General features: G+C 35.6%; 2 protein-coding genes across 2 annotated transcripts; one reads left to right on the forward strand and one right to left on the reverse strand.

The window, feature by feature from the left end:
- The first annotated feature begins 175 nt into the window (after positions 1-175).
- Positions 176-15,812, forward strand: LOC127260809 (regulator of nonsense transcripts 1 homolog). The gene is made up of 29 exons (XM_051288751.1): positions 176-906; positions 1,994-2,245; positions 2,320-2,490; positions 2,562-2,612; positions 3,784-3,876; positions 3,955-4,050; positions 4,191-4,241; positions 4,363-4,481; positions 5,371-5,479; positions 6,697-6,819; positions 6,915-6,986; positions 7,999-8,070; positions 8,232-8,298; positions 8,863-9,005; positions 9,137-9,208; positions 9,945-10,073; positions 11,232-11,387; positions 11,661-11,774; positions 11,864-11,962; positions 12,053-12,130; positions 12,457-12,591; positions 12,782-12,856; positions 12,975-13,089; positions 13,352-13,719; positions 13,811-13,873; positions 13,954-14,025; positions 14,170-14,301; positions 14,690-14,809; positions 15,048-15,812. Exons 1-29 carry the CDS (start codon positions 373-375, stop codon positions 15,183-15,185), a joined length of 3,819 nt encoding a protein of 1,272 aa, XP_051144708.1. The 5' UTR covers positions 176-372; the 3' UTR covers positions 15,186-15,812.
- A 679-nt stretch (positions 15,813-16,491) lies between these two features.
- On the reverse strand, positions 16,492-26,628 carry LOC127260810 (lon protease homolog 2, peroxisomal). Its single transcript, XM_051288752.1, has 18 exons — positions 26,462-26,628; positions 26,283-26,391; positions 26,040-26,161; positions 25,758-25,866; positions 25,242-25,411; positions 24,564-24,655; positions 24,244-24,423; positions 24,075-24,158; positions 23,867-23,994; positions 23,071-23,272; positions 22,774-22,980; positions 21,809-21,939; positions 20,890-21,103; positions 20,116-20,421; positions 19,426-19,620; positions 18,105-18,350; positions 17,146-17,247; positions 16,492-16,915 (listed from the first exon to the last, which is right to left on the reverse strand). Exons 2-18 carry the CDS (start codon positions 26,387-26,389, stop codon positions 16,832-16,834), a joined length of 2,679 nt encoding a protein of 892 aa, XP_051144709.1. The 5' UTR covers positions 26,390-26,391; positions 26,462-26,628; the 3' UTR covers positions 16,492-16,831.
- Positions 26,629-27,539: the final 911 nt, after the last annotated feature.

Consider the following 27,539-nt stretch of genomic DNA (forward strand, 5'->3'; position numbering starts at 1 on the left):
TATTTATTGCATAGTGGGCCAGACCAGTTTTAGATATAAGGGCCGAGTCTAGGGCCAGATCGGCAGTTACCGTTGAATTGAAACCGGCGCATTTGAACCCATTTAGTAGCTCCTCTGGATAATTTGACGAAATTCGGGTCGGATTGGATCCGTACATTAAAGGGTGGGCGGTTCCTCCTCGGATAGCGGACAATCGATCTCTGTTGCTGTCTATTTCTTTTCTCATCTGCGCTTAAGCCCTTTTGCGGTTTCCATCTCCAAACCCTAACCCTAAATTATATCAGATCTTTTGCGTTCATTCAATCGTCCAATTCTTGATCTCGATTCTCCGCCTCCGTATTATTCCTGGTTCGTGGTGAGATCAGACCAGGCATGGATTCTCAGGCGAACAATCTTTACGAGACTGCTTCGCAGCCGGACACTGGGAACGATGCCTATACATTCTTGGAATTCAACACGCCGGGCGAGGACGAGTTTGATTACCCTGAATTCCAGGAGCTCTCGCAGCCAATTCGATCTTCGGCGTCCGTCTGGCCCACGCCCTCCGATTCTTTATCGGCTTCCGAGGTTCCGTCCTCATCCGATGCCGCACAATCCACTGGTAAAGCTCGAGGAGGGGGTGGAATTAATAACAGCAGTGCCGGCCATGGCAGTAGTAGTAATAATAGCAAGGAGACTGGGGTGGTGGAGGCCCTGGCAGCGGGTATGAGCGGGCTGAACTTTGAAGATACTGGGGGAGATGACGAGTTGTTTGAATATGGGAAAGGAGACTTTACGGAGCATGCCTGCAGATACTGTGGCGTCACGAACCCGGCGTGCGTGGCACGGTGCAACGTGCCATCTTGCAGGAAGTGGTTCTGTAATTCTCGAGGGAATACTTCTGGGTCGCACATCGTCAATCATCTGGTGAGTATTTTGCGGGGGTGAATGGGCAGGTAGGGGTGATAGGCTGATATAATTTTGTTGGGTAATCTTCGATAATCTGTATGAAAGGCCACAGTTTGAGATTGAATGTGATAATTGGATCTGCTTGTTCCCTTTGATCATGGATCATGGTATGTTATTAGCTAAGTGAAGCCTGATTTCTAGTCTTTGGGTAAACCTTTTGACAGACAAGCTGCTTCTTGATGGACATAATAATGAGATTTTAGTTGCAAGTTGTTTCATTGACATACCACTCACGTGGTTGACGTCAGAAGTACCGAGAGACGATCGCAAATGATAAATTTAGTTAATATTGAGTTGGAAGGGTCATCATGGAACACAATTTTGTTTAACTGCTAGCTGACTTTTTGTGTTTCTGCTTTCTACAAGAAACGATCCTGATTTGTCTGTTGAAATGCGACAGTGCGGCACCTCATGATTACGATTTAAAGTCCTTCTCTAAAAATGGACAGTTACACATAAATGACGTTAACTTTTTCGAAAAGGATTGGAAAGTCTAGAACTAGGTTCTTGCTCATTTAGACATCAATTTATATTTAGATCATAACTAATGACTTTTGAAAAGCAGCAAGGTGAGCTGCATTGTACTATCGATTTTTTAAAATATTTTTTATGTGCTTGGCTTTATTTTATTAGTGCTGATTTCATACATGTACATACTCCCCTATGAAAGTCGAGCCTCGTTTCTATTGACGTATACTTTCAGACTCTACAGAATAACAAAAATATAAGAACCTTGAACTTTATCATGGTCTTTATTATTATTATTATTATTATTATTTTAGAAGAAAAAATCAACTGACTTATTTTTGAAGAAATAATGATATGTATGATACACTAGTTATTAGCTAACACAATATAATATGCGACAATCATCTACTGATCTAATAAATTGTTGATACTGCTAATTTATAGTTTGCTCTTTAATTTATCTACTGAAGACAACTTGCACTCATATTTTAATGTACTAAGGACCCCGTGTTTTTTTACCTGCGATGTTTACAGTTTTATGGGTTTTGTTAACTTAATATGTTTTAATCATTTTCAGGTGAGAGCAAAACACAAAGAAGTTTGCCTTCACAAAGATAGTCCCCTTGGAGAGACCATTCTCGAGTGTTATAACTGTGGTTGTCGGAATGTTTTCCTTCTTGGATTCATATCTGCCAAGACGGAAAGTGTTGTTGTTCTGCTTTGTAGGGAACCATGCCTCAGTGTTAATGCCTTGAAGGACATGAATTGGGACCTGAGTCAGTGGTGCCCGCTTATTGATGACAGATGTTTCTTGCAGTGGTTGCTAAAGGTTTGTTATGTATACATTTTACACAGTTACAATTGATATTTCTATACTGGTCCTCTAATCTTTGTATAATGCAGGTCCCATCTGAACAAGAGCAGTTGAGGGCTCGTCAAATTAGTGCCCAGCAGATAAATAAAATAGAAGAACTCTGGAAGACAAATCCTGATGCTACTTTGGAAGATCTTGAGAAGCCTGGAGTGGATGATGAACCCCAGTCTGTAGCTTTGAAGTATGAAGATGCTTACCAGGTATTCTATACGTGAATTATTGGCGTCTTTGTTGACTGTGTTGCTTTTACTAATTGTATTCCTCTCTCCAGTATCAAAATGTTTTTGCGCCACTTATCAACCTTGAAGCAGATTATGATAAGGTATGACTACTCTCCATCACATTTATGTTGATTGTTTTGCCTGAGAACCACAAAATATAATTTTCGTTTCTATATGTCAATATTGCAGTTTTGGAGGAGATTTGAAAATTAGACACTCGAATAGTATCAGATACTGCTACATATGTTGCGATAATAGTACTTATTGAGAAATTTGGCATAGATGGATATTCTTGCCTGTATATGATGTCACCAAATGTCACCAAGTGTGGATAATTTGGGTAAACAAATGATTACCTTAGCAAATGAGATATTATTATTTTAATTTAATTGATGCCTGCTTTGTGAAAACCAAGGGTGTGTTTGTTTGGGTGATTTGATTTGTTTTCCACTATTCATAAGTTTTTTTTTTTTTTCAAAAATATTAAATGTAATACTTATGTTTAATTTTTTATATTACATTGAAAATCAATTTTATATTCAAAACATCGTACCTATTTATATCACATCAAACGACTATTCATATTCAAAATTTTACTATTCAAATCTAACCCATAATCAAATCCCCAAGAGCAACGCACTCTAAGTGTGTTTGGATATGTTATCCTCTGAAGTAAAAATGACACTTAAATATGATCAATTGTTGCCTATTTGGACCTTCCTATAAAGGAGTGAATTATTGGCCGAGAAATTACATTGTGGCAAAATAATGGTATACCCCATTTTGGTTTGCCAGAAAGTTCTGTTTTTGCCTAGCGTCAGTAGTTTATTACTATACCAATTCAATTTTTGTTTTGTTAGGTGACTTATGTCTTTTATTCGATGGAAAGTAAAATGAATATTTTATATTTTCTTTGTATCGAACTAATGCTTTTAACGTAATTAAGTAGAACAGAAATAAATAAAAAAAGTAGGCAACCTAAAAGATGCCGCACAATGACTTTACGAACTTTATCCTAAATTATATGCATGAGCTTTTGATTGCATGCAACTGTTTTTCTCTGTTTATATCAGTGTAAATGTAATTTATATTGGATGCACTGGTTAACTAAATATTGTATATTTACTATATGGGATGTATAATTGTATATGTTAACTCATATTGAATAGATAATTGTTGAACCTGGTGGAAAAGGAAAATCTTCTGTTCATTCGTCCAACTGGATTCTTTTGAGATGTGCTAAAAGATGTTTGATTTTATTTTTATTGGCAGATGATGAAGGAGTCTCAAAGTAAAGATAACATCACTGTTCGATGGGACATTGGACTTAATAAGAAGCGAATTGCTTATTTTGTCTTTCCCAAGGTAGACTTAATCAGTTTGTTCTGTTGCGTGTTTTGCACTGTCGTTGTGCGTTGGATTAATAATTCATGTGACATGTAGGAAGATAATGAGTTACGCCTTGTACCTGGTGACGAACTACGACTGCGCTATTCAGGTGATGCAGCTCATCCATCTTGGCAGTCAGTGGGTCATGTGGTATGGCTTCTTTCTCTGAACTATTCAGCCTTTTCATCTCATTGGTGACAGTGGATTTGGCTTTTGTGTTTGCTTGACATTTGTGGAAGTCAATCTGTATTACTGTTGGACAATGTTGAGGGATTGTTCTTGCTTCTCAGATAAAATTGACTGCACAAGAGGAGGTTGCTCTTGAACTTGGTGCCAATCAGGTTTCTTTTATTTTTGTTTACCTGTTTCAGTGTTTTGTTTGAATCACTTATAGAGTCCTGTTTTGAAGGAATATCAACCATAAACAAGAAAATAAAGGATATGTTTTCAATGTTTTTACAGGGTGTTCCCGTTGATGTGAACCATGGTTTTAGTGTGGACTTTGTTTGGAAGAGCACTAGTTTTGATCGGATGCAGGGGGCCATGAAAACTTTTGCTGTGGACGACACAAGTGTCAGCGGGTCAGTGCCAAGTTACTTTTTCAACACAATCTTTTATTATTTTCATATTATGTATATTAGGAGCAAATGGTACTTGATCTATTGATTTCTGTGCAAGCTAATGTTGTTTAGCTAAATTTATTGTTGTAAAATAATGGCAATGATGCCTGAACTTCTACCTCTTCTCCCTGTCTGGTCCATTTTTCTGGGTTTTACATCCAAAATTAGTTTGGCCTTTGCAGAGGTATTTTTTTCTTGATTCCCATTGCTTATGATTCCAAAAAATTTTACTCCAAGATGGTGCCCAAATGATCACTCATTTGTGTTCTTGGGTTTGATAATATGCTTGTTGTCTGAGGGCTGTTCTCGAATTTCAATGTGCCCAAAACAAAAAATCGGGTCCTTATTTATTTATTTTTATATAAATAATCAGAAAAATTATCATTTATATATTTTGTTTGATTTTTAATATCAATAGTTTTCAAGATTACATATATGTATTTATATTATATTTTATTGTCATTTTCATTTTTTTTTTTCTAGGCAGGGCCCCCAATTTTCAACTGGCCCTGGGCTTGGGCCCAGGCTGCCCACGCCCAGGGCCAGCCTGGTTGTCTGTCATTACTGAATATCTTTTTCTATTGTTGAGGTAGCAAAATGATTCTGATATTTGGCCGAGTGGTGTTGGATGAATAATATGTTAAGCTTCGACTTAAATTTTATATACTTTGTGTGTATATACGAAGAGGGTTGAGGATGGCATTATTGAAGAGTTGATTTGTTGGTTAATTAAGCTCACTTTTCTGTTTTTGGGGCCAAAAAAATTTGTGATAACCATGAGTATCGAACTAGAATGCCTCTTCTGTGAATTGAAGGTGGCCACTTTTACTAACATGCAGTGTGCTTATAGGTACATTTATCATCATCTGCTAGGCCACGAAGTTGAGGTGCAGACAGTTCGTAACACTTTGCCCCGCCGTTTTGGGGCACCTGGTCTTCCTGAACTTAATGCATCTCAAGTATGCCCTCGCAGCTTCTTTCATACCATTTTTAACGACATGCTGTGTTGATTTAGTTCTTTGGCTCTGTTTTTAGATGATTTTTCATCCTCTCCCATGTTGAGACCATAAAAGCAAATTAAATTTCTGATAAGCATGGTTGTCAAACTTATGAGTCAACCCATTGACTTGGACTAGTCAAAATCTGATGCCAAATGCACTAACTTGCATGGTTTGGGGTGTTAAGGGTTGGTGGGGCCAGGTGTGCTACACTGATCAGCAGAACTTCTGATTGCTGATTGAGCACCACTAGTTACCCTCTAATTTTTTAAGGAAAAAGGGAAATAGGATTGTAATCCTCTTTCCAATCCAGCCATCTCTAGTTTGTATCACTGAGCACAGTGCTGTGCTCTTAATCTCCCTACTTTTTCCCTCTAGTAGCGACACTGATTCGTCTTCTGAAATCACTTCAATAAATGCTCGATGTACTCACTTTATTGATAAACTGTTTGCTTACTTTTCCAATTAAAACCACTAACATTAGCACCTCTTCAACATTTTTGTAAGTTTTCAGTTTATTCAAATATATCATTATTGATTCTTCTATTTTTAATGTCAATTAATTAGTTATTTTCTATATAATTTTTCTTACATATTATTGCTTTGTATACATGATATATATCCCTTTTCTTTTTTTTTTTTTTTCGACTCTTAAGAGTTTCCGGGTCTACGAATCCACCCTTCCTTATTTTGTCGACCTCAAGGATCATGTTGGGCAACCATTAAGGGTGTGTTTGTTTGGGGGTTTGGATTTTGGATTGGGATTTGAATAGTAAAAATTTTGAATTTGAATAGTTGTATGATGTGATATAAATAGAGTTTGATGTGATGTTTTGAATGTAAAATTGATTTTTAGAATAATATAAAAAATGAAAAATAGGTGTTTGATTTGATGTTTTTTGGGGAAAAAAATTGGATGAATAGTGGAAATCCTCCAAAATCCTTCAAACAAACACACCCTAAAAGGCTTATTGTGGCATTGTGAATCAATGAATTATCATTTTTCCAATCCTAGTCAGTGTCAGTGTTGGGAGATTAATTATTTATCAATGAATGACATTTCTGCTGAAGTCTACCGCAAAAGTAAAGTTTCACTCTTGTTTTCTTTTATGTGAATTTAGTCAAACCGTTTGTTCCAAAGATGTTATGTTACCAAAAATTGCATTTAATGCTTATAGGTTTTTGCTGTTAAGAGTGTCTTGCAAAAGCCTATTAGTCTCATCCAAGGGCCACCTGGAACTGGAAAAACTGTCACATCTGCTGCAATTGTTTATCACATGGCAAAACAAGGCCAAGGGCAGGTTGCATTCATACTACTTCTCGCTGATACTTTTTTTTTTCTTGCTTGAGAGCTTTTATTTCTGTTTAAGTGTTTATAATTTATCTTTCAATCCAGGTTTTGGTATGTGCTCCAAGTAATGTGGCAGTAGATCAGCTAGCTGAAAAAATAAGTGCAACTGGTTTAAAGGTTTGGATATTACTATTATTACTAAGCAACTTTATATATCAAGTCAACATTTCTTTCTGTTGTTATTAATGTGTTTTTAGCTATCTACTCATCAATCCTACACATTGTAGATACGATTAGCAAATTGCCTGATGAATAAATTTTTTGAAAAATAGTGAATAAAAATACATTGCTAAATCGAAAGCATTGTAAAAGAAGAAATAATCGGTTTTTGATGGCAGATAGGATCATCAAACATATGGCAGGATAAACAGATTCATGGGTTGGCTAAATTGATTTGCTGTTTGTTTATTCATCTTCTGAGTTGAATGATCCCTATGATTTCTGATATGGTAATCACTTGTCTTAGTATATTTTTTTTGCCTTTTTAGAATATCTATTCAAAACATTGAACCTAAGTTAGAAAATCACCTTAGACACTCTGACACTTGCCTTTAAAGCTCAAGATTGTTTAGTTGAGGCGCATGTGATTCTTAGGTTTATAGAAGTAATGCAGAAACAGGTTTGGAACATTTCTTTGAGAAAGAAATGTAAAAGATTGAAGCACAGAAGTAGGTGAAAATTGAGAAGTGGAAAGTATGGCAAAAATATATATGGTAAACAAAGGCTTTCATTTTCAGGGTGCATACACCACCTTTCCTGGTTCAGTATTGCTTTTATTTTCTTCTTATTATAAGTATTATCTATTAATTTATTTATTTTCGCAAAGTAAAGCAATTTTCTAAGAGTTCTGTTTCTCAGGTTTTACTTGGATACTGTTTCACTCCTATAGTCCTATTGACAGTTTAATTCATCCTAAATCTTATTATGAGTTGGCTTTTGAAAAATTAGTTTAGTGCATGCCATTATTTTCCTTCTTCCATCCTGCTTAGGCTTTCTGACAGCAACTAAAACAAATGTGAAATTTATTGGAGGATATAGAGAGCTTGAGGGACAAATCTCTTTTCTCTAATTTTGATATTATATATATATATATATTTGTAACTGGTTTTTGTTATTTTGTTTTTGGAAGGTTGTGAGGCTCTGTGCGAAATCAAGGGAAGCTGTTAGTTCGCCTGTTGAGCATCTAACCTTACACTATCAGGTCTGTGTATTTTTTATCAAAATGATAGCATCCTTCCTTGCCAATTTCTTTAATTTTTGCTGGATTTTATGGTGGCTTTCTAGGCATTCAATGAGTCATAATATTTCACATTTTCAGCATTTTTACTTTTCCAACAAATGTTTTCCACCCCATGTTTGCAGGTTAGGCATCTTGACACATCTGAAAAAAGTGAACTACACAAGTTACAGCAGCTGAAAGATGAACAAGGTATGTTCTATTTATCCATTTCTCTTGCCTGCTTTTCCTTCTTTTGTCCATAGTTTCTGAGTGATTGGCATTTGAAGTTAGCTTTGGCATGTGTTGCCTGTTATTTTTATTTTTTGGCCTCTTCTGTGCGTAGAGGAATATTAGATTATTTGTTTCTCTATGAATGTATGATCAATATTTAAACACAACTTTCTTGTTAGATGTGTTGTGTTCCTTTGAAATCCTGATAGGTGAGGAAAGCAATATTGATTTCAAGTGTGAAATTATAATTGGCCTAGTAATGAATTGGAAAAAAGTTGTCAGAGGGAAGTAAAAGAGGATAGTGTATTGTTTATCTTGCGCATTTTCAAAATTTTCATTTTCATTTTATCATTTATTACATATTTTGGATTGAACTGTGTCATCTAGCATCAAATTTATTTAATTCTTCCTGCATTGCGACCTTGGTGACAGTGTGTGAGTTGATTTAATTATTATACTTACTATGCTATTTGTTAAGTGCAGGATTTTGTTTTGCTATTGCATAAAAATCTGAATATTAACACTTAATCTCACATGCCACAGGGGAATTATCAAGCAGTGATGAGAAAAAGTACAAAGCACTCAAGAGAGCTACGGAGAGGGAGATATCTCAGAGTGCTGATGTTATATGTTGTACATGTGTTGGTGCTGGAGATCCACGGTTGGCAAATTTTAGATTCCGTCAGGTAAAAATGGAGGCTTCTGGGCTTTTGCGATTCCTTTATTTCATTAATTATTTTCGCTGTATATGTTTGGTGAGAAGTGCCCGATTCGTTGATTTGTCTGTGGATTATCCTATTAAACTTTAAACTTACAGGTTCTTATTGATGAATCAACTCAAGCAACAGAGCCTGAATGCCTGATTCCTTTGGTCCTTGGAGCTAAGCAGGTATTTGATGGATATAGGACTTATTATGTTTATTCTCTGTAAAGATTTGTATTAGTCTGTATCAAATAAGTATGATATTAAATAGTTGATCCCTATTTTCCCTTTAATTACATCTTGTGGACGGTGACCTTAGAACCCACCTGAGATTTGTTGAATTTACACAACAAATTCCTTGTCTGTTTTACAATATCATATCTTGAGGTTTGTGAGTTGTAACTTATCATGAACTATTAAAGCTGCTCTTCATTTTTTGCAGAGCAGACTTTGTAATATTAAAGTTCTACTCTGATTTTAGAAATTATAAACTTTTTGTAATTTTCAAGTTCAGGTATTTATCTGAGGCTAATTTCAATGTAAGCACAAACATTCTTTTTTCTTATCAAATTATGTGTTGTCAACAGAATTGCCTTTTTTTCAAGGATTCTTTAGAAGCAATAATGATTAAATGTTTGTATTCCTGAAATGGAAAATAAAAACACTTACTATAGATAGTTTTCCCTTAGACTCTCTAGTCTTACTGTAAAGGTTTCAAGTTTAACTGAGGGTGAATCATCATTGTACCTAAACCCTAGGATCTTGTAACAAATGTTTTAGAATTGATGAGGTATGTGTGTATTTGGAATGCTGCAGGTTATTACCTCCATGCTGAACAAACATAATGGGAATTTTGCCTTCATTTCTAGATTGAATTTCACGTTTTCTCTGAATATAGTATCTAACAACAAGTTCATTGCAGGTTGTTCTTGTTGGAGACCACTGTCAGCTTGGTCCTGTCATTATGTGTAAGAAAGCTGCAAGAGCTGGACTAGCGCAGTCTCTGTTTGAACGGCTTGTGCTGCTTGGTGTGAAACCAATCAGATTGCAGGTAATCATTCTTTATAGGATCATGTATATATCATTTATTGGTGCATCTCATGTTTTTTAAAAAAAAAAATTGCATGCTCAATTTTCTTTAGTTTATTGTGTGTGGCCATTTATATCAACCTTCTCACTTCAGCTTCCTGTTACCCCCACCCCATGTTTGCACTAACTCAGTAGATCGTAATTGTCTTGTAACTCACATATAAGAGCCTTATTTTTGTTTATGGGTTACCCACCTCTCTTGATGCAAACATGATTTATAGGGGTGAGCATTCGGATTTTCGGTTCAGATTTGCCAAATCTGAACCTATCCGAAAATCCAAAATTTTTGAAAAAATCAATCCGAACCGAAATAACCAAAATTCGAAATCCGAAAATCTGTAATCCGAACTAAAAAATCCGAACCAAGCCGAAAAATCCGAAAAATTCTAAATATTTTTATTATTATTTTTTTAATTTTTAAATTTCTTTTATATTTTATAATTATTTTATCATATTAAATATATATAATATATTAAAATTAAATATATTAAAATATAATTAATAAATTTGAGTTTTTTATATTAAAATATAATATTTTCTAATAAAATATTAAATATGCATAATAAAAAAATATATTAAAATGTTATATTTCGGATTGGTTCGGATTTTAAGTATACCGATCCGAAAATCCGAAATTTGTTAAAAATTCAATTTGAAAATCTGAAAAATCCGAACTAAAATTAAAATTTCGGTTTGGTTCGGATTTAATTTTTGGATTTCGGATATTTTGCTCACCCCTAATGATTTATGTGTCCGTGTAATATATTTATGGATTTTCCATTTCCATCAATGGTAGGTTGTAGCATGCTGATCTTTTTAGTTCTTGCCCTGAATTTTTCACTTTTATTCTAATGGCCAGAAATAAAGAGATGGCACAGCCTTTATAAAAAGTAAATTAAATAATAATTTTCTAATGCTATACATTTGTATGTATTCTAAGCTCTATACTGAAATATGTACTCAAGGGACGCAAGTAGGTAGTGAATGCACATTTAGATTCTTGCATTAGAAGTGAAATTGCATTAAGTTACTGCCTACATCACAGGCCACATATTTCCACCTGTTAATGTTTTTTCTGTTAGTTCCTTGAGACCTTTGGTTTTATTGTTTGTTTTTCCAGGTTCAATATAGGATGCATCCTGCTCTTTCAGAGTTTCCGTCCAACAGTTTCTATGAAGGGACTCTTCAAAATGGAGTTACCATAAATGAAAGGCAGTCACCCGGCATTGATTTTCCCTGGCCAGTGCCTAACAGGCCCATGTTCTTCTATGTTCAGGTATATTGGATTTCTTTGTATAATTGAGGTTTTTTAGGTTCAGCATCTCTAAACCTTTCCTAAAGCATATCTTTGAAGGTTGGGATACACAGAAAAGGCCTATTATTTTGGGATTTTATTGACCTAATAGATGTAATTATTTGTCTGCTTTTTTGTGTTGGAGCAGCAGATTTTAGTTAGAACTTTGAATATATATTTCATTTTCTTGGTTGTTCCCCTTTTGTTGTAGCATTCAGTATATATTGCTAAACCTTATTTTTTTGGTATGCCTAGATGGGACAAGAGGAGATAAGTGCCAGTGGAACATCATACTTAAATAGGACAGAGGCTGCAAATGTAGAGAAAATTGTGACTACTTTCCTGAAGAGTGGTGTTATTCCTAGTCAGGTGCAACAGAGAACTTTTCTACCTGTTTGGTTGCTTGGTTTTGCTTTCCTATGTATAAAGAATGATTGATATATGCTTCCATTCTACAGATCGGTGTCATAACACCTTATGAAGGACAAAGAGCATACATTGTGAATTATATGTCGCGAAATGGTGCTCTGCGGCAGCAACTGTATAAAGAAATTGAAGTAAGACATAATATTTGATTAAATTGGTTATGTAAAACCTTGCATCCTTAACTGATACAAGTGAAATTGACATTTACATTTTTTCTCCAGGTTGCAAGTGTAGATTCGTTCCAGGGCAGGGAAAAGGACTATATAATTTTGTCTTGTGTCAGGAGTAATGAACATCAGGTGAGTTACTATGCTCATGTGGCATAGCGCATCCTTTGCACTGTCTTGCTGCTTCTATGCTTTTCACCCATCTTCCATTCAGTTGTTTCATTTTTCTTTCGTATTTGGATCTGCCTTCTCAGTTGTTGATCTGCTACCCTCATTTCTTTGTTGCTCGCCTTCCATCCCCCCCCCCCCCCCCCACCCCATACCCTTCCAGTTCTCTGTTACATTGTTCTTGCCTGCTGATAGATTGTTCTTATTCTACCTTATGTTGGTTCCACAGCATCCTTGCACAACCAGGACATATATTTGTGCTTGTTAAATAATCTAATTGCAATGTACAGGGTATTGGTTTTCTTAATGACCCGCGTCGGCTTAATGTTGCCCTCACACGTGCACGATACGGCATTGTTATCTTGGGAAATCCCAAAGTTCTGAGCAAGCAGCCTCTTTGGAATGGCTTATTAACTCACTACAAGGTAGTTGCCTAGCTTCTCGTGTTCTCTTTACTCTATTTCAGTAAACTGTGTTCATTATTGCTGTGACTACATTGTGTTGGTGGATTTTCTGACATTTCTTTCCTTCAACGCGCTACTTCAATTATATTTTATTGCAATCATGTAAGAAGATTTCATAACATGCTATTCTTTTGGAATTTTTGACCATTAGGAACACGAGTGCTTGGTTGAAGGACCTCTAAATAATCTTAAGCAGAGTATGGTTCAATTTCAAAAGCCTAAAAAGGTAGGGGTTGGATATACCTATGCTATATGAAGTGTGGTACCAAATTCTCCAGTTTTACAGAGACATTATACTAAGGCTTTTTGGACTTTGTGTGGATTATAATATTATTGTGGCACAGATATACAATGAGCGAAGACTTTTCTATGGTGGTGGACCTGGAATTGTTCCTGGTGACAGTTTTGGTTCGGTTCCCTCAAACCCAAATGCTGATAGAAGGGGCCCTCGTTCTAGGGGTACTCTTTCTCCAAATATATCACTAGTCGAATTGTTACATTACAAATAGAAACTATTACAAATTTTTTGATGTTCATTGTTCAACAATCCTCACTTGAAATAAAAAACCTAACAAAAAATCTTCTTCATAAACTAGGAGGACTAACTATGACCGTTATTCTGATTGATGGCTCCACTAGAGATGCTTGTAGCTTGCAATAGCAATAAGGAATTATTTGGTCTGCTCGCTGTCTCTGTTAATGTAATTTGTTCTTTGTACAGGTACTTACTTGCCTCCTGGTGCTGCCAATGGTAAACCTGGTGTTCACCCTTCTGGTTATGCGATGCCTCGAGTACCACTTCCTTCATATCCCGGTGCTCCTCCATCACAACCATATTCTATTCCAAGTCGTGGTGCTGTACATGGACCTGTTGGATCTATTCCTCAGATTCCACAACCTGGAAGCCGAGGATTTGGGGCTGGGCGTGGGAATTCCAGTGCACCCATTGGTAGTCATCTTACGCACCAGCAAGGCGCACAGCCACCTGTTGGCAGCCATCCTTCTAGTTTCAATTTCCCACCAATGGAGAGTCCTAGTGGCCAGCCAGCAGTGGGTGGACCACTCTCACAACCTGGCTATGTTTCAAATGTTAGTTCCATTTTGGGGTCATTGATTGTTTCTTGCACACTTACATCCTCTCGGGTATAATGTTTGGAAATGTGGTCTTTGCTATTTACAGGTGACCGGTCAAGGAACAAGCCAAACATATAGAGATGGGTTCTCTATGGGTGGCATGTCTCAGGTGATTTCTGTACCGTCTGGTATTTATGTCTATATGTGTGGGTGTGTGTTTGTATCTTACATTTCCTATACATGATGCAGGATTTCTTGGGTGATGACTTTAAAAGTCAGGGATCACATGTAGCTTATAATGTTGCTGAATTTTCCACTCAGGTATGTCAATATTTTTATGCTTGTTTTGTCAAACTTGTTATTCGTGAATGTACATGATAACCTCTTTCTTGTTATGATAATTGCAGTGTTTGCAATTCTTTCTTGATCAGCTGATATTCACCTTGATTTGTGTAACTTGTGTAGGCTTCTCAGAGTGGATATGGTGTTGATTACATTACACAAGGGGCTCAAGGTGGATTCCCTGGGAACTTCTTAAACCAGAACTCTCAAGCTGGATATGCTCGTTTTGCCCCTGGAAATGAATACCTGTCTCAGGTTTAATTTCTGTTCTCTCTCTCTCTCTCTTTGCAACCATTTATGGTTTGGGCTCGAGCTTTTCATTTGTCTACCTTGTCTACCTATTTTGAATTTGAGAGTATTTCAGATTTGAGCTATTATCTATGGTAATGGAAACGGGTTTTATCCAAAACCCTCCACATCAATGGGTCTTGAGGATTCCTGAATCAATGTTTGAATGTGATTCTGAATTCCTTATAATAGTGAAGTAAATCAAACATTTATGAAGTTTATTTCAAATTTTATATTTTCATATTTATTTATGAGTCGCCGCCAACCTTAAAGTTTGAACCCTAAACACCTCGGAATATTTTTTAGTTGCCTTCATTTGGCTGTCAATGGGGTCTAATACTGCTAAATTTTACAGGAGTATATGGCTCATGGTTCACAAGGATTATTCACGCAGGCTCCATTTAGTGATCAGTCTCAAGATGATACCTCTCCGAACCATTTTGGTGTAGCCAATGCCAATCCACTTCAGTCACAGGTTTTCCTTTATTAATAGATTTGGTGGATTTTGCTTATATGTTGGTAGAATTAATGAAATTGCTTGACATTTATGTTACGCTGAAGTTCTGTGATCTCGAGCAGATTCACAATTTTTTTGGTTTTATTAGTATTTCATCCATTCTTTATCTTTTTGATAAAAGGTCATCTTAGATTCCAATTGCCCAATTACTTCTGGAGTTGGTTTCTAAAATCATCCTTTTTTTTGTCATTTGTAGGGTTTGATGAATCCCCTATATTCACAGCCATTTGCACACTACAAATCACAGCCACTGAATGCCCAAAATCCTTCGCAACAGCATCCATCTCAGCAGGGACAAGCTTCCCAAAATCAAAAGCTCCACTACAGTGGTTGAGGGCAGTAGCATCGATGAGTGGTGATGACAATGGGTTATTATCCTCCCTTTCATACATCTGGTTTGTGCTGTCATTCTTGGCAATTACTATCTGCCATAAAAAAAAAATGCTTTTATAGTTCGACACTGGAGTCAGGTTGATTGATGACACTACAAGGATGAATCTCAAACAACTGGATCAGTTTAGTTCGAATTAGAGAAGGCGCACATCACATCAGACATCGCCCTGTCAGCACAACTAGATCTTGAAGAGAGAGGTAGCCCTAGTGATCTCGAGTGTTGAGGATATAATATCACAAAGGCATGCTACCCGGGCAAGAGTTCGGGACGCAAATCCAGCCAGTAGTTACATCTAACGGGTGCCCCATATTTTCTTAGAGCAGCTACTGCTATGGTTTTGTACAGCATGCCGGGAAGTTGTGCCACTGATATCAGTGGTTAGTACTTCGGCTCTATGGACAACTTAAAACTTACTTTTGTGTTTGTGTGCGACGTAGATTATATATTTCTAAGTTTATGTACCGAATTCTTATTGCTATAAGGTTGTGGTCGTTCACTTTGCCATGTATGAAGTCTCTCTACCAACTCTATATGTGGTTTGTAATCTAAGTAAGGTAATTTGTTGTTTCTGCTTTTCTTAGGATATTATGATTTGAAAGCTCGATAGTATTTTGGGTGCTAAGAACATTGATTTTTCTTGCCACGATTTGCATTTTCCTTGACTTCAAAATATCACAGTAAACTTGATAAAACTTTTGGCGGATTTTTTATGCAAATGATGGCCCGAAGTATCTGTGGGGCATCTGTGTGTTTTGAAGTATTTACAATTATTGAATTTGATGTTTTAATTTTGATTAATTTACTCCTATTTGTGCGGTAAAAAGCATAAACTATTTAACTCATACAAAACATGTACAAGATCTTAGTGGTTTGTTGGTTTTAATTTGAAACTAAAATGAAACTATTTAGTTTGTATGATATTTTATAAAATGAAGTGTTTTTATCTCAAAGTATCATATGATATGTAGCGTAGATTTTAATTTCAGTCTTTCTATTATGTTAAATATCAAATTCAAAATCAAATACAAAACTAAAACTCCAAATAAGCAAATCCTAAGTCTATACACATTCTAAACTCATCTAGATATTCCATCAATTCATATGCCATTGCTCTTTGTTTTTGTTGGAATACAAATGGCACAACTTGGACAATCTCTCAATATTGAAATCTTCCTGAAGGTTTTTCTAATTGCTCTAACAACAATTCTCTAAAAGTAATCCAAGCTGTAGTCCACGTAAGATAGAATTGTTCTCTAAAATTACTCAATATGCATTTCTTGTAAATTTTTAGTTTGTTCTAAGGATGAAAATGGCCCCCAGGTAATGTCTCTCTTCCAATGGAGAGTACAGAAACAATCATCATAGCATATATCAACACGTAAAAGAGGGTAAGAAATCTCACAAACATTCTTGAGATTATATGGCTGCAGTAGGCACCACCAACCATGTCCAATTTACCAACAAATGATGCTACTTGCAACTTTGCCTTAATACCAAAAGCATGTGGGATCACTTTTTACAAGGTTGTGGTAGGTCAGAAGCGAAACGAGGAACCGTACATGCTTCTCAGGTATCATAAGGGGCTGTCATAACTTGGAATGTTGCCGCCATGGGCAGCCCCCTTCGAAAGCCTGGTCCAAGACATCCTCCATTCGCTTTGCAAATAATATCTGTCATGTAAAGAGTATTTCAAGATAACTCAGGTCATAAGAACTCCTGTATGTATTGCAATTGAGTCCTTGCTTTCAGGTATCATCTATGTCATCTAGAATATAAACAGCTTTGATAAATACATTCCCTCCTAATTGAAATCAGTGTTAGCAGACTTTGTGGAGCTCGGATACTGATATTTTTAAGATTGGTAAAATCTGAGCTTGAATATGGTGTGATTAAGATTTACCTCCAGATTGGAGAGCACTGCTGATGGTACTTCTAACAAGTCCTTCAAGTTTCTCTCTGGTAGAATAACTCTCTTAATTCCATAGCGATGGGCCGCTAAGACCTGTTTTGGACATTAGTTAAGTTGTAGAATAAAGAAATAGCACAGCTAGCAATTGAACAATGAAACCAATAAATATCTTAAATTATTTATTTACATGATGTAACTTATTCTTATTCTTATCTGAGAGATCGGACTATATATTGATAGCATTAAAGCAAGAAAGATAATCAAGTCATAAGAGAAGTCACTTATACGCAACTCTTCCTCAAATCATTGCTAAACACCATAAATTCGCCAAACCCATTCTATAGTTTCGAATAAGTAGTTAAAAAGAAAATGATTTAAATAAAAGAAATTTGCGAAACACCATAAATTCATTGCCAAACTCTTCCTCAAATCATTGCTAAACACCATAAATTCGCCAAACCCATTCTATAGTTTCAAATAAGTAGTTAAAATGAAAATGATTTAAATAAAAGAAATTTGTGTATGCTAACAAACAATTGATAGTAACAAAAATATATGAACAAAATTTTTCAGTTTATTTAATAATAATTGAGATCAATTATAAGTTGATGTATGTAAAATAGACCTACTATTCAAAAGTAAAGTTAGATAACATCAGAAAATTGGAAAATAAACTTAAGAGATTGCCAGACATCAGTTTGTTTGAAAGAGTCCTGGTCCAAAGAATAAAAAATGAAGCCACAAGTTAAGACATATTTCTAATTCTAAAAGTAACAATCGACTCTAGGATGGCTGAAACAGCACATAACAATGTCTTGCTACACCTGGTTCTGACTAATGCAACCAAAAATGTATTAGTGATAGAATGACCACATAATTAGATCAGGTAATGACAGTCAAACAGAACTAATTCATTAACAAATAACTAAACACGTAAGAAAAAAACGCACCTTGTCCTTTATGCCACCTACTGGTAACACTAAGCCCCTTAAAGTCATCTCCCCAGTCATTGCCGTATCTGCTCTAACTCTTCTCTTACTGAAGAGCGAAACCAGTGACGTAACAAGAGTCACACCAGCTGACGGTCCATCCTTTGGCACTGCCCCAGCAGGGAAATGTACATGAATATCTCGGCCTTCAAGGAGGTTGCTCTTTTCAGCACTAACTAAATTAAGTTCTGTTGCTCTTGCTCTTACCTGAAGGTAGAGAAAGAATAACAATTACATTACCGAGGAAAAGCACTAACTTGAGAACCACACTACTTTTCTGCAGAAAGAAATGCAGAATACAAGCACTGTACGTAGGTTTCCCAAGCAATGATCAGAATCACGAGTTTTTTCATTAAAATCAAATATCATATATGCAAAGTTTACTTTTGAATATTCAAGTGGAAAATCAACTGCACAGTCAAAGATTTCAACTATATTCCAAAAGCATCGCCCTATGTTGATGTCGATCAATATGCATCTGGAATAACTATTGCCAATCTAAGATACCAGTAGTTTTGCGAGTTTGTAAGTAATGATCATCCAATGATGATACAATAATATGGCTCCCTGGATTTTGATTTTATACACAACAAGAAGTGACAACATTGAAAATTACACATAGCAATCCAAAACTATTACAAGTGTAAACCCATTGAAGTTACTGTATGGATATTTTATAGATCATTGCGCCTAATGTGCATAAATCTATCATTGTGAGAATAAAAAAAAGTATTGAGTAGAAATTTGTGTTTCTGCAGAAAAATTCAAATTACAAGCACTAGACATTCAGACTGTATTATTATATACTACTTAGTGGCTGGTAATCAGGAATAAATGAAACACTGACAAATTATACATCAGGCAATGGAACAGTGCCTGCCACTCTTATAGATTATGTAGTGATTTCTTATCTTGATTACAACCAACATAAAAAATTATTAACTAACTCAACACTGCTCATACGCACACAAAATTAGGCAAAAATCAAGAAAGAAACATGGACTCCACAAAAAGTTGTGCTAGGTTCCAAGAAATAAGAAAAAGGCACAATTATCACCACATGTTTTTCATAGAAACTTGTATCTTACTCAAACCTCAATAGTTTTACTTTCCAAAGATATCAGAATGATCAACATAGGTATGGTGTACATATAGATTCTGAACAACAAGGACAACTTACCACACGCTTGTGATAGGTTGTGACAAATTTCTCAAGACAAGTATGAAATCCTTTTTACGAACATCATTTGGCACATATAAATGGAAAGCATGGATAAATTACCCAAGTCATTGCTATTTGTGCCGATTCCTTGATAACATCCCCAAGTTGACCTGTGAGATGCAAATCACCCTTCCCTCCCATTGCAGTAGCCTCAACAAATTGAACTTCCCCTCCAAATGCTGTCCATACCAATCCGACAGCTACCCCAGGAGTTGCAACACGCTCAGCAGTTTCTTTATCATCATATCGAGGGGGCTGAATTCCAGGATAATAAAAGTAACCCACATGTTAGGCAATATAAGATTACAAAGCTATTAAATAGAGAGCAGACTGGAAATGAAATTCATTAGCATGACAATCAGTGTTTGACCAAGTAAAAAAATACCCAACCCAATTCTCACTTATACAAAACAAAAACCTTATCCAAACACACACACACACACAGACATATAGTCACATGCTCACACACATTGTTATACTTACTCTAACTAACCATTTCTGTATTATGCATATTATAATCCACTTAGCATAAATATTATAATTTTCCAACCCCCCAAAAAACATAAAAGAAAAATCACACCAAACACAGAAGGCATCATTTATATATACATACACACACACACACACAGAGCAAGAGAAAGAGAAGCAACCATAACAAAAACAATTTTACCTTCAAATAAAGGTTCCAAACAAACAAGCCTAGGAACTCAATAAGTCATTTCTACGATTTTGAAAGATAACACTACTTACACCAAGAACTTTCTCCAACATAGGTTCATCCACAGTGCAGTGAGAGCTGATCTTGAAGGCATTTGATATATCATGGTTATTAACACTGATAGGGATAACTTCCATTTCCACTTCTGCCTCTTCAGCTAGTCTATTTTCCTCTAATAACGGTGACGCTAGCCTCTGAACATCTTTGCTCAGTGGCACAGCATTATCTTGTTCAGCAACTCTTACTGCTGCAGCACGAGCCAGAGCAGCCAAGTTTCTCTCCAGGTTACGCACACCAGCTTCTCTTGTATATCTTTGAATTACATGTTTAACCATTCCCTACCAAAAAAATCAATACTCATTAAAATTATGACCCCTCCAATTTTATAATGGCATCTGCAAGACTGCAACTCAAGCGGACTTTGTTATAAGATGGATGCAAATTCCAGCACCAGAAGAAAAAACAATGAGAAGACTCTATAGCCTAAGGATATAAGAAAATGACTACATGTAGCTGGGATTGTATGCTTCAAAAAAAATAGCTGAAAATGGGAGCACCCGTAAAGAGAAGAGGTTCATAATTTTCATAAAGAGGGCACTAGTATAGAGAAACAGTTTACATATAGTATTGTACATGCAATTATACTGTATGAGAACGAACATAGAAAACAAGTTACTATCTCTGATAATACGTTTGACAGGAGTAATAAACAGTTAAGAAGTGTTCGGTATTATGCCGTCAAGCAAAAGAATGAAGCTCTTTCTGATACTCTATGATCTCAAATACAGGTATATATATGGTCATACCTCAGGAATTTGAAGGAAATCAGAGCTCAAGCCATGCTGATCAAGAACCCGTGGAATTAAATGTTGCATCGCTATTCTGAGTTTCTCCTCAGGTGTATATCCTGGCAGCTCAATGACTTCCATCCTGTCCAACAGTGGGGGTGGAATAGGCTGCACTCTATTTGCAGTAGCCACAAAAATGACCTTTGAAAGGTCAAATGGCACATTCAGATAACTAAAATTTCAATCAAGGATCACCATGACAAAATATTTCAATTGTCTATCAGAAATTCTCACACATTAAATAAACATGTTCCGCGCTCTATCCAAAATGCTGATTAAAAAAAAAAAAAAATCAACTTAAAAATCAGAAAGGCTATCCTATAGTTTTACAAGGTTTGGGTAATGTTTAGGTGACCACGTCACCTATAAAACATTATCACTTTTATCTTTTAATTTTAAGTTTTGCTTTCAGCTGCTGCAAACCATCTCCTAACACACATCTGGGAGCCAGTTTTTCATATATGACCTTGGTCATTGAACACTTTTTCAGATATAGATGGGGTTAAAGATATGAAGATGGAATTTCCTATTCCACTCTTAAGAATTAAGTAAAAGCAGCATAATTGCTATAGCGTCTAAAAGCTTATACTACTACACATATGCATGTCTTTAGATTTATTGAGGTCTTTATGCTTGCTCCAACAGTTTGATCCTCATCCAAGAAAAGGGAAAACAATTGAAAGGATGCTTTCCAATGAGTGTACATTTAGTTAAAAAAGGAAACACAAACGCAACTACAATAAAAAGATGATTCAAGATACTGCATAATGATGGGAAAAAATCAGTGAACAAGATAAATATTCAACATGTTAATTTTTTAATTGCCAGTGGCTGTTCTTAAAATACCATTTTACCAAAAACAGAAATTGTAGGATACTGATCATTAAAGGTTTTATTCTGCTCAGGATCAAGGACCTCAAGCAACGCAGATGCCGGATCACCCCGAACATCAGAACCTGTTTTATCAATCTCGTCAAGTAGCATAACTGGATTGCAAACACCTACTCTCTGAAAAATCAAAAGAGCATGTCAGCCCCACTTTTGCAAGCCAAATATACTAAACAAGAGAGTCGGATTTAGAATAGCATGCTAAACCTAAAGGGCATTGCCTGTAATGATATGCATGGGGATTAGAAATGAGAACATAGGATATAAGACTTCATACGAATTATGAGTAGTTACAGTTAAGTTTAAGATTTGAAGTACAAGGCGAAAAGCACTAAGCGTATGCAAAGATGAAAAAGCAGTGAATAAACAAGTACCATAGCATTTCGTAGTAGATTTAGCAAACCAATATACACTACTAAAATAGATAGTATAATCATGTAAATATATAATTTCTTAGTAAACTATATTATATTAGCAAACTTTCATGCCATTAAAATAATATTTTCTGTAGTATGAAGTGGATCCGCATAATTTATTTACCAAAGTTTCATATAAATTTCATGAGACTGTATATTATCTTTCCCAAGGATAACAATATTTCCCTTGAATAAATTTCCATCATGTTAAACAGAAAAAATGACTAGGTCACTTCAAGAACTCATTTCTTTATATTATCAGATATCTTCACTCATATGTGCATGATTGATACCCATCTTCAAAAGTTCACATCGGTAATTTTTTAGTTACTCAACAAAAATGACAGGAAACAGACCTTGAATTTACAATCTTATACCTATGTTCAGCCACACAACTGATTCAGAATTCAACCCCACAAAAATGAACTAATCGTTAACTCTGCCATAATTTCAATCATTCAATTGAGGCAGATTGTTCCTTCCAGTAATGTAACTGCAAATTACGAAGGTGTAAGGTCTTTGAAGCATCAGCTCTCACCTTCAGTCCATCAATAAGGCGACCAGGCATGCTCCCGATGTATGTCCGCCTATGCCCTCTAATATCCGCCTCATCTTTTACACCACCTAGGGATATCCTGACAAATTTTCTCCCCAAAGCAGCAGCAATGGACGAAGCTAAAGAAGTCTTTCCAACACCTGGTGGGCCAACAAAACATAAAACTGGACCTCTTGCATCCGGCTTGAGCTGCACCATATGTTTGAGATACATTAATGATGAATCAATAACTACCAAAAATAGGGACGATGAAGAGTGATGCAGTAACAAGCTAACAACCTTACGAACAGCCAGATATTCAATTATCCGCTGCTTCACCTTCACTAGACCATAGTGGTCAATGTCCAGGCGCTCCTTCGCAGCCTTTAAGTCCAACTCCCTTTCTTCACTGGCTTTTTCCCAGGGCAGGTCAGCAAGAAGTTCAAGGTATACACGAGAGCTGTTATATCCAGGTTGCTGAGGCTGCATTTTTTTCAGTCTCCTGATATCGTAGATTTAATTTGGAATCATTAGAAACTCAGCCATACACATAATCCAGAACCATGGAAAATTAAAAGGATATTTCATAAAGTTATCAACCTTAATATATCATAATTGATATATATATATATATACTATTATATGCATACAAACTATGCAATAATACTCAATCAGTCTCTATACATGTTTTATAAAACTATTTGCTTATGACTGAAAACTTACTAAATATATATATATATATGTATACATACTTCCAACTGTAAGAAATTTACACTTTCAGAAAATTTAGAAAATTAAGATAAAGCAAGTCAGGTAAATCAATGAAGAAATACATGAGAACACTTCGCTCTTAACTTCAACACAAGGAACACCAAATATCCAACAGAATGACTCTTAGAACTCCAGGAGCTGAGAAGGATTCATAAACACCAAAATCAAAAAACTTACTAACATTGTAATCCTAGAAGAATTACCATATGATGGTCTAAAGAGAAATGACATTAAAACCGTTTTTTGATCTCTCAATCAGTAAGCCGTCAAACACTAAAATTCATATAGAGAATAATTTCCTACCCATGCCACAGTAAATTCATACCTTAATTCTCTCTGAGCATGTTTCCAGATATCAGTTGGCATCCCTGCATCTTGCATCTTCCTTTCTAGGGCAGCAACATCATCCTCCTCATCATCATTATCACCAAGTTCCTCCTTTATAGCCCTCATCTGAAGGTACATGTCCTCAAGCATGAGCTATAAATAGATACATACATTCACATAAATAATCAAATCTGTAAGATATAAACCTGCTGACGGAGGAGAAACTCTTTCTGTGACTTGGATAACTGCCCTTCTACTTTTTGTGTAATCTTCTCAGCTACACGAATTGACTACACAATACAAATAAAAGAGGCATGATAAAACATTATACTATCTGTCAAAATGTGGAAGTCCCCTTAGCTGAATCCCAGATACCTGTAAATGCCTATCAACCAATTCGGTCGCTTTTGACAGCCTTGCTTTCACATCAACAGCATCTAACATGGAAAGCTGCTCTTCAAAGCTAATTTCAAAGCTTGCGACAAAGATATCAGCCAATTTATGTACGGGAACTGTCTCTAGGAGAACTTTCGTCCTCCCTCCTGTTTTTTGTTTCTAGATAAAGAAACAACTCAATGAGAGCAAATTGTATCTTTAAAAGGTGAATGGTTGACATGCATATCAAATTTCAACAAATTCCCAACATTCTAACTAATGCTTTAGGATCAACTCAACAACCTAAACAAAAATTGTACCTGCTCAAGCACAGAAATTAGTTCAGTGGCTGTGACCTTGAACTTTCTGGATAACGCTATGAAATCAGGATCTTGTTCCACTTGATCCATCTCTAAAAAGATTAGTGAATAATTCAGTATGTCAACAAAGCTAGTTCTATTTAGTTAGTTCTGATGACGGTCCTTTTCCAACAGATATTGCATCAAAAGTAAGTCCGTGCATCATATTTAAGTCCAAATTATGAATGAAAGAACGAGCTGTCGCTAAATTAAAAAGATAATGCATCCAGTTGATCCTCACTCAGTACATTTCAAGAGGTTCAATCAAGCAACTGTGAACTGATTAAAAGCTCTCTTTATTAGAATGTACACAGTGATGGGTATATCATAAATCATAAATCAAAGAATCAACTTTAAAACCGTTCACATGCCGATTGTTGTAGGGAAAGGTGTGCATTGGACCATCTACTAACCCGAAACGGGGATGCATATAAAAAATTGATAAAACTTTGCTTCTTTCAACCTATTTCTCGGAGAAACTATCATTCAGTGTATTATTTCTGAATGATCACATAAAATCCAGAGTTTTGAAGGTATTTGCTAGAGAATTTATGCTGTAACCACACTCATTATGTATATGATCAACAAATTTATGCCCCATGAGAAATTCGCTTCAGAAAAAGAATCACAGATATTTACCAACTTTCGTCATATCTAATGAAGTGATCCGAGCTGTGTAATATGTTCCCCTTGTGCTCAGCTCCTGCACACTAAATCTGCACAACCCTTCAAGGACAACAATATAGGTGACCCTTCCACTTGGTTTTTCAACTCCTCTCGACAGATGTAACGCACGCGCAGCAACTCCTCTGTCAAGCACATAGTTGCAGCATTTATCAAGCCCATAGTTGTAAGCAGAGCATAGTGTCATGAAACAAAGACCTTCTTGGAGCTATGGCAGAGAAGTCTATAGTAAACAAAATATATCTGCACTATTAACTATTTACAAAAATAAACCACAACATATACCATATAATAAATATCATTATATAGAATCACATTAAAGTAACAGGTGCTGAAATTGCCTCCAAAATGACATAATATAAAACAGCCCTGAATTAGCATTCTATGGCACTAAACAACTAAAACTAAATCAAAACGGAATTTGAAGCCACCAGGGTGAGAGTATCCAGCTTTCCAAGCATAATTATATACCTGTTATGCCAGTGGACAACTTCCTGTTGATTTTTAGCAAATTGTTTGGGGGGATCTGATGCTTCCTCTTGAGGTTTCGAGCCTCGTTCTCCTGTGCTAATTTCCACGCCTTACAAATTCGATTTTCAAAACTTATCAGATCGAATCACAATAGTTGCAACAGACAGCTACTAATCACTCCTTAGCAAGACATTCATTAAAATTCAAAACAGGTCAATTTTATCTTCGAAATTGAAGAATTGTTAGCTTAAACCCTTGGACCAAAATTAAGCCCCATATCACCTGGAGGCGCCGTGGCGCTGAAACCGGCGGTCGGAGTCTCCGCCGCAGCATCTCTAACCGGCAGGATACCAATTAGCCCTTTCTCCTCCCTCTGCCATAGCTCTTGCTCCACCAGCTTCACACTAACAGCACAACACAGATAAAAATTCGCTCTAAATGCCAAGAAAAACGCAGAAACGCAAAAACCACAAACTCCCAAAAATTGGGAAAAAAAAAAAAGCATGTAATTAGCTCGGTGCGCACCTGCTGGGCGAAGTGCATCGAATTCGAATAATTGCACCAGGCAACAAGACTTTGTTCCGGAAAGGAAGAATCGCGAGACGACCCGGCAGTTCAACCGATTCCGCCATACCTGCAGCGCCGCGCGTATACCCAACTCGTGAAAATAAAAAATTAAAAAAAAAAAAAAATCAATTCAATACCCAGAGGGGCAGAGGCCGAAATATGAACACCAGGTAGGGAGAGGAGAGGAGAGAGGTTCTTGCAAGATGGAAAAATCAAGAAAATATGTCGTGAGGGGAAAGGTCAATTTGTGATTGTGAGGTGAACGAACAATGATGATGATCAGTGGGAGCAGAAACTACAAAGCTACAGCCTTCTGACAGGCGACAGCTTCCAAATTGTATCCCACTTATTTATTTCTATTATTTTTATTTTTAGTATATAAATATATATATTATTAAAATAAAGTGGATGTGCTTTTTTTATATATATTTTTATTTTTATTCCAAATTTTATTATTCAATAAAAAATAAAATTAAAAAACATTGGATCAAATTTTTATTTTTTATTTTATATATTACATTAAAAATTAATTTTACATACAAAATATTACATCAATAATTGTTTTTATTAGATCATACCATCATATTATGATTATATCAATTCAAAAATTTTAATTCATCCTTTCTAAACACTTCATTGGAATTTAGTTAGACAGTATTAAATAGGATAATTTGAAAATTATGTGATGAGAAAATTGTGATGAATAAAATGTATATATATAAATAATTATTTTTAAATTAAAAAATATTGTACTGAACTATGACCAAAAAAAATAAAAAAAATATTGCAAAATATTTATAACAAACTAAGTACTGTTTAAATCATAAACACAAAATCCAAATCCAAATCCGAATATACCAACACGATCACTTGAAATTTAACAATGGAGATTAGATTTTAAATATACTATTCATTTCATTTTTTTTCCCAAAAATATTAAATCAAACACTTATTTTTTATTTTTTATATTATACTAAAAATCAATTTTTACATTCAAAATATCGTATCAACAACTATTTATATCACATTATACAGCTATTTAAATTCAAAAATTTGTACTATTTAAATCACGACTCAAAATCCAAACCCCCGACAATAACGCAAAAATGGATTGGCCGGTGGGTCTTGTAATTCTAAACCGCCCCTACTACTGTTGATAATCCCTACAAATTTTATCAATCTGTGTAGTGCTATTTAGCAATAAATTTTTATTAA

The sequence above is a fragment of the Andrographis paniculata genome, unplaced genomic scaffold (genome assembly GCF_009805555.1).
Source record: "Andrographis paniculata isolate CXL003 unplaced genomic scaffold, ASM980555v1 Contig62END, whole genome shotgun sequence".
Classification (NCBI taxonomy): domain Eukaryota; kingdom Viridiplantae; phylum Streptophyta; class Magnoliopsida; order Lamiales; family Acanthaceae; genus Andrographis; species Andrographis paniculata.

What these genes read in the sequence shown, in the direction of transcription:
- LOC127260809 (XM_051288751.1), top strand. Translation starts at nt 373, where the DNA reads ATGGATTCTCAGGCGAACAATCTTTACGAGACTGCTTCGCAGCCGGAC. An exon ending in CTTATTTTGTCTTTCCCAAG is followed by an intron (nt 3,877 to 3,954) that starts GTAGACTTAATC and finishes TGTGACATGTAG; the next exon opens with GAAGATAATGAGTTACGCCT. An exon ending in TGGTCCTTGGAGCTAAGCAG is followed by an intron (nt 9,209 to 9,944) that starts GTATTTGATGGA and finishes AGTTCATTGCAG; the next exon opens with GTTGTTCTTGTTGGAGACCA.
- LOC127260810 (XM_051288752.1), bottom strand. Translation starts at nt 26,389, where the DNA reads ATGGCGGAATCGGTTGAACTGCCGGGTCGTCTCGCGATTCTTCCTTTC. An exon ending in TGGTTGATAGGCATTTACAG is followed by an intron (nt 24,159 to 24,243) that starts GTATCTGGGATT and finishes TGTATTGTGTAG; the next exon opens with TCAATTCGTGTAGCTGAGAA. An exon ending in TGTTGGAGAAAGTTCTTGGT is followed by an intron (nt 19,621 to 20,115) that starts GTAAGTAGTGTT and finishes CCTGGAATTCAG; the next exon opens with CCCCCTCGATATGATGATAA.